This window comes from Nanorana parkeri, unplaced genomic scaffold (assembly GCF_000935625.1).
Source record: "Nanorana parkeri isolate BGI_ZX_2015 unplaced genomic scaffold, ASM93562v1 scaffold1964, whole genome shotgun sequence".
In the NCBI taxonomy this organism is placed as follows: domain Eukaryota; kingdom Metazoa; phylum Chordata; class Amphibia; order Anura; family Dicroglossidae; genus Nanorana; species Nanorana parkeri.
The window spans coordinates 21314-33226 of NW_017308232.1; the positions used below are offsets into that span (position 1 = coordinate 21314).

Sequence of the window (11913 nt, forward strand, 5' to 3'; positions counted from 1 at the left end):
TCTCCATACATTTATTATATGTTTATTGTTATACTTTCCTAAATATAATAATACTCATGAATTCAATAGACCTCATAGAAACATCTATGTATGATCAAGTTACTCATATCCTCTCATTTAGGGGTCTATTCACTAAGCTGCCGTAGGCAGCCGAGTGAATGACCGACCTAAAGCGAAGTGAGCCGAACACTGTTTGGCTATTCATTTCAGGCTGGTACGGCTGAAATCAGCCGTACATCGGGTGGCATCGGGTCAGCCGAAAATGCCTAGCATGTTCGGCCGACCTGAAGTGCAGAAGGAGTTCGACTCAGCCGATCCAACATCTGGAGATTGGCTAAGCCGAACCTCCGGCAGGCTACTCGCTGCTGTTCGGTCTATTCTAATAGAGTGAACAGCCGAATGCCGCTGAGCGGCATTCGGCTCGGCTGTTCTGCTCGGTCTTTCTGTGGTACCAAGCAGAACAGAAAAATAGTTTAAAAAGGAAAAAAAAAAATAGAAAACGATTGTGCGGAGCTAGCAATGACAGCTTGCTCCGCACAACAGTTTTCTATTGGCCGGTGGTTCTGCTGCCGTCAAGAAAAAAAAAACTCTCCCGGGCGCTCCGGGAGTCTCCCGCTCCCGGCCGCCAAGGAGAAAAACACTGCTATTTCTTTTTTTTTTTCTTTATTCCGACACGGAGCCGTGCCAGAATAGAAAAGAAAATAATTTTCTATTCTGGCACGCCCTCTGCTGCTGTCAATCAGTAGTGGGGACCTGATGGGGAACTGCAGCAGAGGGCGGGTGCAATGCTAGTTTGCTATTGCAAATTGAAATAGCCAATAGGAATCTAGCAATGCATTCCTATGGCCAAAAATGTTTTACTTTTTTTTTCTATTCTGACACAGCTCCGTGTCGGAATAAAGAAAAAAGAAGAAAAAGCAGTGTTTCTCTCCATGGCGGCCGGTAGCATTTGCTGTCTGGAGATCAGTGTCCCTGGTTAGCTGTTAACCAGGGACGCTGATCTCTCTGCAAGTGGCCGGAGCCAGCCGTAAGATCATGGCTGGCTCCACCCAGCTGTCAGAAGCAGGCTCGGCCAGCTTCGGCTTTCAGCGCGGCTTAGCCGAGCCGAGGCATATGCCTTCGGCTTGATTGAGCCCTCTGCCAAGTTCGGGAGCTGTATGGGCTATAGTGAATAGCCTGTACAGCAGCCCTTCGGTTCTTCTGAACCGAAGGGGTCCTGGGGCCGAAGCTAGCCGAAGGATCGGCCGAATCTACGGCTAGATCCTTCGGCTGCTTCGTGAATAGACCCCTTTGTTTACAAACCCAAAAGTTGTCACCTAGCGGCAGAATGGTTGTTAAGGGCAACATTGACACTTTTGGGCTGATTTACTATCCATAGTTGCTCAACATATTTACTGGTACAAACAAAATATTACTACCCAGAACCATGTAGCCCAAGTGGTCTGAGACCTCACCCCTGTCAAATTATATTGTTCCAAAAAAAACTACAATCCCAGTAGTGTAGGGGTTTTGAACGAGGCGCCAGACCTTTTTTTTTTTTTTTGTAAATACATAATTTATTAAATATCTTAAAATGTCATGATTCAGGCATAAAATACATACATGATTATTCGATTCCTCAATTCTATTCTGTAAGATCATGATTTACAGAAAATATACAAGATTCATGGATTCCTCATTAATAGTCTCATTTCATATTAAACATATTCTACATATTATTTAAAACCATAGGCAAAATCCCATTCAATTGTTTCATATTCTTATCACGTTATTATAATGCAAAACGCCACAAATTTCCAACGCGTTTCGTTCATGTACTTCATCAGGGAATATTGTGGTAGGAATCTAATTAAGAGTATATAATCCATTGTTTATTAATAAATCCATATATATGCAATGCTCATTCTTTAGTATTTTATATGCTGTAACACGCTTGCAGGGCTTAGTCCCGTCACTTACCCAAGGTCCAGAAATCATCTGCAAATCTATCTCCGAGTGACGTGGATCAGAATCCCGCCCCTCACAGACATCATGCGGCGGAGCCATGGGTACACACAGATAGCCCAGGGTTCTGATGATCTATGGTATGGCCGCAATAATGATTTTATTACTTTATTTAATCTCACTGGTTGAATATTTCGAAATCCTATTTACTATAACTAATACCCCTTCAGTGACCATATTTAGATAACCAAGTGTTATGTCATAACCAAGTGTTCTTCTCATAATTCAAAGTCAAAAACGAATTAATCCATTCAAATGGCCCAATAAATATAAAAATAAAACATCAGCTGTGCACGGATCCCCTCCTGATCACAGCGGTATGGATCAGGTGTCACCACTGTGACATCTGTGTACATCCAGTTTTTTCATCCATCTTGCAATGGAGGAAAAAGCTGAAATGACCAGACCCTATGTCAGTCCATGGAGAATCAGATGTAAACGGACATGTGTCTGTTTACATCCGGTTGCCCCTGGCTCTGGTAAGGTCTGGAAAAACAGATGGAACAGTGTTCCATTTTGCAGGACCTGATCGTGACAGATCGGGGGTAATCTGCTTTAAACAGACACATGTCCCTTTACATCACAAGATGGAGGAAAAAAAACTGGATGGACACGAATGTCACAGCAGTGATATCTGTTCCGTACCACTCTGTGCACGGATCCCCTCCTGGTTGGATAGTGTGGAGTGGCCTAAAGCTGTGAGTGACAACTACTGTTTAGTATATCGGTCCCAAAATGGAATTAAATTCACCATACACTTACATTGGGCATCCAAGCGGGTTCGGCTGAAAAGCTGACAGATGAAAGGGCCCGAAAAGTTCCTTTGACCTGACTAGTGAACATAGGCTGTAGTCCAAAACATTTTTCTTCCAAAAAGTTATCAAACAACATTCAAACATACATGGTGGCTTTTAATATTCCTTGGTCAAATGTCGTGTCTTGCTTGCAGCCCTGTTGTTTACAAAGTATCCTGCATTTACAGTCAGGATATCCGATCTGAAGTGAAGTGAGCCAAACACTGTTCGGCTATTCACTTCAGGCTGGTACGGCTAATTTCAGCCGTACATCGGCTGAAATCAGCTGTACATCGGCTTGCTTCGTGTGGCTTCGGGTCGGCCGAACATACTCAGCATGTTCGGCCGACCCGAAGTGCAGAAGGAGTTCGACTCAGCCGATCCAACATCTATTTTGTCATATTTTTATTTGTTTGTATCTTAGATTTGTAACATTCTGCATCTATGCAGATAAACCACTGAGTATAGGACCTATGCAGATTGGTGTAGCCACCACATATACATTTGCTATGCTATCTATTGTTCTGATGTTATGGAAAGCTGATATACTTTGCAGAGAAGACATATTAATCTGTTATGTAGCAGAATTGTTTATCATTTCACATAGGTTGTTTCTCTGCCACTAGAGGTCAGTCTGTTTCTAAGCAGCTTGCCAACAATGGAATTCATTTGACTACAGAATATCCCAAAATGGCCATCGTAATTCACCTCTATGGGACAGCTACCAAAGACAGGCATACAGTATGTGCCAGCCTGCAGAGTGTGTGACATTGGAGGGAGGAATGTTGTGCAAGGAGTCTGGGAAGAATTAAGTCTGTGAGATAACATTCTGGAAGAGGACAGCTGAGGGAAATTTTAGAGAAACCTTTTGATGGATTCTTCTAGTCTGATTCCTATATAGTGCCTAGAGAACAACACAGATAACCTGGAACCAATTCCACTCAGGCTCGGATTTCCCACAAGGCCACCAAGGCCCGGCCTCCGGGCGGCAGAGGGGCGGCAGCAGTGACCTTGTGGGGAAGTTGCGGGCGCCGGTGTAAGGTGTCCGCGGCCGCACACTACGGTCCGCCGCTGTCCAATCACGAGGGGGCGGCCCGAAGCTCCACCCACCGGCTCTGTAGTGTGTGCCTGCTGGCCAATCATGGCACGGCGGGCCGCAACTCCTCCCCCCAGCTGTCAGATACTTCCTCCGGCATCCTGTTAATGTGGATTGAGGCCGGAGGAAGTAGCCAGAGCTTACTGCTGCATTGTAAGTCCCACATGGTCTCCATAAAGGAGTTTCATGTGCTACAATTTCTGGAATTATATTACTTTGCTGCAAAACAGTCTTACCACATCCTCGAATATTTGTTCATCTCATAAGGAGTCAGTAAGATAGACATATTGCAAAGTGAATCTAAAGACTGTTGGTTAAATACAGAGGCTAAACGTAGACATTTGCTTTACTGTCATTACAGAATAAAGTAAGTTGACTGAGAAGCAATTATTCTTCAGAGCGGATCCTAAGGAGTGGATCCTAAAGGAGCTCCGCAGCTGTTGCTTCTATCAGTGTGTAGCATCTTCATGAGACAGTACATCAGTTCCTACTTTGTTGCCTTGGAAAGGAATCCATTATTGTGCAGTTGCTCAGGGCCCAAATGCAGACCTGTGAGCTCACTAATGGGCACGTTTGGAACTTAGGTCATAGATAACTTTGTTAGATAGGGGATAGTGAACTGCTATATCACATTTGTTGATTTTCAAATGCCAATATTGTGATTCCACTTTTAATTATCAAACTAATTAATTATTGAACTAGTTTCTTTCTGTGTACCAACCATTTTTCCTATTTATAGCATGCATCCACTGCTAAATAAGGTTGCATATTATTTTTTTGTCTGCTTTACTGTGTCACAAGATTTTTAGGCTGTTACCCAATTCAGGGTAACAGCCTAACAAAACTGATACATACCAAAGCTAACACTTACTGGTGCGATTGCGTATGCAATATGATGTGGTACCAATTATTGGCATTGCAATGCACAATAATGCACTGCATTGGCAAGTGCATTTTTGGTGCATTGCCAGCTCATTCAAATGAATGGGTTGTCTAAAACAACACACGATAATGCAGGACATATCGTGCATCAACATGTGTCTATTAACGTACTGCAATGCAACGGATATATCTGAATGGGCCATGAAGTAAAGGCAACAGAGAGGGTATTGTTCATTCATTCTGTACAGAGTGATAGATGTGCAATGATAAATAGTGAGAGTAAATATATACTGTGAGGTCTATTTGTAAAAAATTTGCCTAGCTTATCCATTCAGCGAAACTGCACGCATATTTATTTTGTGCGAGTTAACCAGCTGTTGTGAGAATGAACCAGAAGAGTATTTGCACTGACATTTGTTTCTGCCACAATGTTCTTTAATGGGGATGGCCACTAGATGGCGCTGAGGATCGCTCATAAGAAGATGTATTAATTTCCTATGGTCCTCAACTCCATCTAGTGCCCTACAAAAATTACAAATTGAATCTCGTTGGCTACCGTGAACAACACATCCACTGGTGTTTATAAATGGGCTAAACTTTCTGGATCTGTGGACCTATTAAAGTACATGTAAACCCTGTCTGGATGACAATTTGTTTGCTAAAGCACTAGGCATAATAAACTATTGCCAATTTTTTTTCCATATCAGCGCTGCTGATCTCCTGCAGCCTCGTTGCAGCAACTTACTTTCTACATGCATGTGCTCCAGTAATGGCTCACAGCATTTCTCAGTATGGGTTTCTTGATAAGAGTGGAACTTTTCTTTCAAATGTGCACTGGAACAGCTTTTATTCCGTATTGGAAGAGTATTTGACGGGGTGACAATGCAGGTGAACAATTAGAAGACAGGGAATGAGTGCTGTCACCCTACAACCTGCACAAGGACCTTTGTAGCAGGAGCACCAGGTATTATTTTACTGAAAGCTGCACATCAAAAAAAAGAATTAGAATGACTTTTTGAAAATCACTTTAACAAGCTCATATGAGATTTTAGTGGTTGGGTTTACATATACTTGAAATATGCATGCATCACTGCTACCAATCTGACTGTAACTTCCCACCACTCTAGATCAAGGGTACAGAAGAAGGATTACTAGTGGCAAATGAACTGGTGAAGAAGTACGTCTACGCCTGCTCCTGGTGGTTTAGTCTTTACTATCCTATCATCAGGCTTTTCCACCCCACTAGCATTAAGTCAGTCCTGCAGGTTCCAGGTAGACTATTTTGTCCAAGTGTCTTGTTTCATTGTCACCTGCTTCAATTCATGTTCTATGGCTTTTCCCAGCTAGTGCGCATACTAAATAGATGCTAATTTTGGTAGAATACATTGCGTGAAAAATATGACCTTCCAGTTATGCTTATGGTGCTGAATTCCTGTAGGAACGCTTGTCTTGCGTCACATGACACCTACTTGCTGTTTTAGCTTCATCCTTACTTTTGCACTTTCCCCACAGCTGCCAAAGATTAAAATATAGGGAAAGGACACTAACGTGTGCCCTACTTTGCTACATACCTTCCCCCATTGGTAGGCATGATGACATACAGATCAGTGTGCTTTTCCCCTAACCTTTAGTTTCCATAACTACAGTTTATAATGAAGTTTGCTGGAAATCCACCTTAAAGGAAACCTATTCTTCTAAAAATACTAGAACCACTGCTGTCATTCTTCTTCACTGCCTTCTGTAGTGTCACTGACCCAGAACAAGTATGCAGAATAGGAGGTCTGTCTTTACTCTTATTTTCCTAATCTACATGCTTGTTCCAGGTCATTCTCTCAGAAAGCAGAGACAGCCAGGCTACAAGAATTTTCAGAAGGAGGTTAGCAATGGCAGCCTCCATGTTTCTATTAGTACAGGTTTCATGATCGAAAATGTTAGCATATGTCTGACTGAATATATTTTTATATTTTTTAAAAAAAAAACACTTTTTTTCTTTATGATTATTTCATTTACCCAAGTATTCTAGGTTATAATTCTCATTAAATGATTTACCTATCAATAATAATATCAATTATTATGTTGATATTTAGTTAGCTTTTTTCGAATCTACCCCCAAACAAACTTTGTACATGTAGAATAGATACTTGCCAAGTTTGCTTGATCTCAGCAGGTCTAGTGTATCGACAAGAAAATATTTGTAATCCCTTCGTATAGTCACAGAGAATCTGAGTGTTTGCATCACTATGCAGAACTCAAGATGAACCTTGCTGATGTAATTGTGGCAACCATCTCCGGCTCCACAAAAAAAAGACTGCCAAATCAGTAATCATTCTGTATAAAACAAATATTTGATAAATGGGGGATTGCTTCCTATTTAGATTTCTTGATATATTGTTTCCTTTACAAGTCTCTATACTTTTCTTATAGGTTTGCTATTTCTGCTTATGTATTGATCTATTGGTATGGGGCACCATGCCAGTCTTGTTTGTCTAGTGATGTCATATGCATGTGTTTATTTTATGACACTGTTTGGACATATAATGCATCGTACAGTAAATGTAATGGTCCTGATTTACTAAACTTATTTTTCTTGGTCGGTGCTACTGGATAACCTACTCATATTCAATAAAGACATATGCAATGAGCCCACACATGCTGTGCTTGATGCTAGGATAGGAAGTGACACAGGCAAAGACAAACACACATTTAAAATGGAAAGGTTAGAACTTCTGACAATGTTTTTTTGCTGTCTGTGCCCTGTCCCCGGTGACAAGTGCACTCCCATTTCTTGTACTGATGTCATGGGGATAGGAGGTGAGGGAAAATCCCAGTAGGGTCAAGGACCAAAAAAAAAAACCTAACAAAAGTTGTAAGACTTTTTCACTCTATCCACCCCCCAAAACAAATTGGCAGGAAAATGTTCATAATATAACACTACACCTATGTCTAGTAATACATGGGCAGAGAAACTTCTGGCTATCTATACGTTACACATATCTAACACATTACACCATACCCATTCCTCTGCAGCAGCACTGCATGCGATCCATAATATAGCACAATTTAGACATATATAATTATGTTCTATACACCATGACATCTGTTTGCCAGAGTATCAAGATGGGTAAGAAGCAGAAGCAGTTTCCATGTATTGTGGTAATAAAAAACATCTTGTTACTTTTCCATCCCTCTACAACTTTTAACAGTTGATATCTAACTGCACTAGACCTTCCAATACCTTTTATAAAGCCTAATCAGTGGTCAGCTAGTCCTTCCTCACTCATGTGTTACTATTGAAGACAAGGTATACATTACGAATTCATTGTTAAAAGTTTATTGGTATGTAATTGATACTTTCAGCTGCCCATTATTCCTATTTTCCAGCTCTCATTGCCCCCAAAGATGAACTATTTTATGGCTTTCTAAGACCCTGGCTAGGTGAGTTGTTTATCTATTGTTATTATTACACCACATTTATATGTCTGTTGGGTCGTATATGACATTTCATTGCATAACAGCACATCTTTTTAAAGCCCTTGTATTAGTAAGGACTTTATTCATCTTTTTTGTTCGAGGATCCTCTTCATCTTAAAGAAGAACTCCAGGGAAAACAATAATTAACCCTTGCAGTGGGGCTACTCCCACACTGCAAGGGTTAAAAGCAGAACTATGAGGTTGAGTGATTTTCACTCAACCTCATAGTTCGAGCCGAAGTGTGACAATAAAACTGTCACACGTCGGCTCAATAGATCGGGAAGTGAGCGAACACATACCATCGCCCGCTCACTTCTCAATCATGTCCCTGAAGAGAGCCGTGACTGAGACTCTCGGCTCCCTGCAGGGATTCACCCCCTCCCTGCTCCGATCCTCCAGCGCTGACTGGTGGACTGGACGCCGGAGGGGGCGGGTACAGCTGGCTTTGCCTATAGATGGGCAGAGCCAGCTGTCAATCACGCAGCTGGGTGGATCTCGACAGTAATGACGGGATCCGTCCCGGCTGCGGCGGTCTCAGTATACCGCGAGCTGTAGCTTGTGATAGACTGAGCTTTGGATCACGAGAGGATGCTAGTTTATGTCCTCCCGTGACCCATAGGAGAACTATGGGGAAAAACACTGACCCCATAGTTCTCCTTTAAGTGCTCGTTTGTATCTAGGTGCTAAAAAAAAAAAGTTATACTTACCAGACCATCTGGGCCAGCTTGTTCTTAAACCAGTGTATCGAGCATCTCATCTGTTGCAGTGGTCTAAGGATCCTGGTGTCATCACGCTCTATACACTGTGCATAGACTGTGTAAAGATGTGAGGACACCGAGGAGCAGTCTATCTGAGCAGCACAAGAGGAGAAACGCTTCAGTGATCACAGAAGCAGGGAGCCGGCTCAGATAGCGAGTATAACGTTTTTTTTGGCACCTAGAAAAAAAATGAGCACGTAACCCTTTCAGTTCGGGGGTAGTCCCACTGCAAAGATCAAAACATTTTTAATCTGAGTACTTTAAGGAAATTGAGAGGTCAAGCAGTGATGTGGAAGAGTACTAGAACTGAGCAGTCAAACTGCAATCACATCTAATTTTTTAATAATTTGAATTCCTTGAAAAAGAAAGTGTTTGTTATTGTGGGATAGGCAGTGCCAATAATTCATACTATGTTCCTGCTAGTTCTGGCTTTCACCCATGGGCAACAGGTAGGGGAGACGGAAAAAAAATAACTGAATTCATTTGATATGCCTTAAAAATAAGAAACTATACTAATTTTTGTGACATTCTATCCCTCAGGAGATGGCCTTCTACTCAGTCGTGGGGAGAAATGGGGACAGCATCGTCGTCTCTTGACCCCTGGATTTCATTTTGATATCCTAAAAAATTATGTGAAAATCTTCAACCAAAGCACTGATATTATGCATGTATGTGCAAACTTTCTATAATATTTGTAGTACCACAACTTTTTATATACTAGATGAGTGGTTCTCCTGGGAGTACCTTGACACATTCCTAAGGGGGTGCTTTCATAATGGCAGTAAATCAATCTGCTCCCCAGGTTGTAATATTTGAGAACTGATGCGAGGATCAAAATGCAATTGGTGGCTAGTGTTTTATATAATGCCACATTTTATGAACACAGTATGGAATGGAATGGAATGGAAAAACCTGCTCTGTCCATGAAGCAGTTAACTGACCCAGGTTTGGATAAACAAGCAATATGTGTGGTACTGCCATTGGATGGAGCCTCTTTGCTGTGTAGTTGACGTAAGGTTTAATACACTGATTTACATATTTCTGTTTGGTATCACAACAATGTGTATTCATGATTTGTTTGTTGGAAGAAGGTTTGAATTTGGAAAGATGAATACAGTAGACAGAATTAGTTTTGTCTTGTAACTTGGCGCATTGTCGGCAGAGAGAAAAACAAAGAAAGGGGATTGATTTAGGGCAGAAAAAAACAAGCAAAGCTTTTTTTAAAAAGCTGAACTATTGTTTGTTTGTTTTTTTAAATTAGATATATCAGTATGTCTGTGTGTATAGAGTCAACTTATATTAGAAGGAAAATGTAAATGGTAAAATACATTTCAGGCATATACATTCTTAAACTGGCCATACACCTTTAGATTATCTGCAAATGTTCTATGGTCAGATGGAAAAAGTGCAACAGATACCTCTCAAAATACCTGAACAATGCCTCCATCCAATCAGATTGCATCCAATCAGGTTTTGACAGCCAGCGAGGCCGACTAGCAAGATACTGAAGCTTGGCCCAGTGGGAGATTCCTCCATCCACACAGTTTAGCGTAGATGAAGGAATCTGTTGCACTTTTTCCCCAGTTCTAACCCTCCTTTTGTTTTGCATTCTGCCCAGTAATAAAAAGAAAAACCAATTGGGGAGTAGTGGAGATACAAGTCCCTGACAAAATCCCAACTGGGAGCAAATTTGAGGGTGGGTATTGCAATTCAAATTCTGATACCAATCCAGCATTCTAGTACAACCTCAACCAGTATGGATTTATTCTGAACAGCAACTCATCATTGATGCTTGTTTTGTATGTAATTTATTTACTGCTAAAGCAGAGGCTAGTAAAACTATGTGAGGAAAAACACACACTTTAATGTGGAAATAGTTTTTTCAGTTAGTATGTAAATATAAATTTGTTTGATATGGGCAAAAACTGCAGAAAATATTTTGTCTTAAATGATAAAAAAAAGAGGAATTGTTTTAAATTCCAAATAATCAGGTTCTTTTTTTGCTCTTCCCATACTATAAAAGGAAAATCTCTTCTATGGGGCAGTGCATGTATGGTCTGAAAATGTTTGGGAACATGTAATGGCCGTTTCACACTTCTGTGTTTTCGTGCGATTAAAAGTAAAAATTCTGCTTGTTGCATCGTTGGTGCAGTTTCAATCAACATGCACCTTCCATAAGGATGAATGTTAGCGCATGTAAAACACACTTAATATGCACCGCCTCTCTGACAGACGCGTGAGATTAGGACTACATTTGTTCTTTTTGTGTTACGTTAATGCACATGGATGAGAGACCTTTTTGGCTTTGCTCTAGTTCTACCCCTATATTCTGCACACTGGCGGAACTACCAGGGTCGCAGCGGTCGCAATTGCGACAGGGCCCTGGCGTTCCGCCTGTTGGGGGGGGGCCCAGAGAGGAAGCAGAGGGCCCGAAAGCTTCCCCATGCTGTCCCCCCCCCCTTCAGATAGCGCCGATCCATCCCCAGCCGCTCTGCATGTACGGGCGGCTGTGAGGGGATAGAGAGGCTCAGTCTGTCCCTTGTCTGCCTGGTGGGGCCGCTACCTATTACCGACACACCAGGCACCACCAGGCAGCACATTCTTCAGCTGGGACTGGGAGAGGACGGACCCTCTTCACTCAGCCCCGCCCCCTGGCCGCCAAAGACGAGGAAGCTGAGCAGCTGTAGGAGTCAGGTAAGTTCGGTGTGGGGGGAGGGCGGGGGGGGGGAGCAAGAAGCTGCTGCTGTTATTATACTGTATTTATTCACATTACTATTCACATTACTGTATAATCATTATACAGCAATGCAGAATAGCACCAACTATGCAGGACTACAAGTCCCAGCAATACATTATATTATTAGGTAGGGATGCATCAATGTGTGTGTGGGGGGTGGGGGGTGGGGTT

The 11913-nt window shown here is 41.9% G+C and overlaps 1 protein-coding gene across 2 annotated transcripts in view; it reads left to right on the plus strand.

Annotated features, from left to right (window-relative positions):
• Window positions 1-11913, plus strand: part of LOC108800222 (cytochrome P450 4F22) — a 40679-nt gene that overhangs the window by 20867 nt on the left and 7899 nt on the right. Inside the window, exons 2-4 of one of the 2 annotated variants that reach the window (XM_018572189.1) lie at window positions 5904-6048; window positions 8158-8211; window positions 9546-9673. In XM_018572189.1, coding sequence (XP_018427691.1) covers window positions 5904-6048; window positions 8158-8211; window positions 9546-9673 — 327 coding nt within the window. The remainder of the gene's footprint in view (window positions 1-5903; window positions 6049-8157; window positions 8212-9545; window positions 9674-11913) is intronic. The other variant, XM_018572188.1, reaches the window with a different exon arrangement.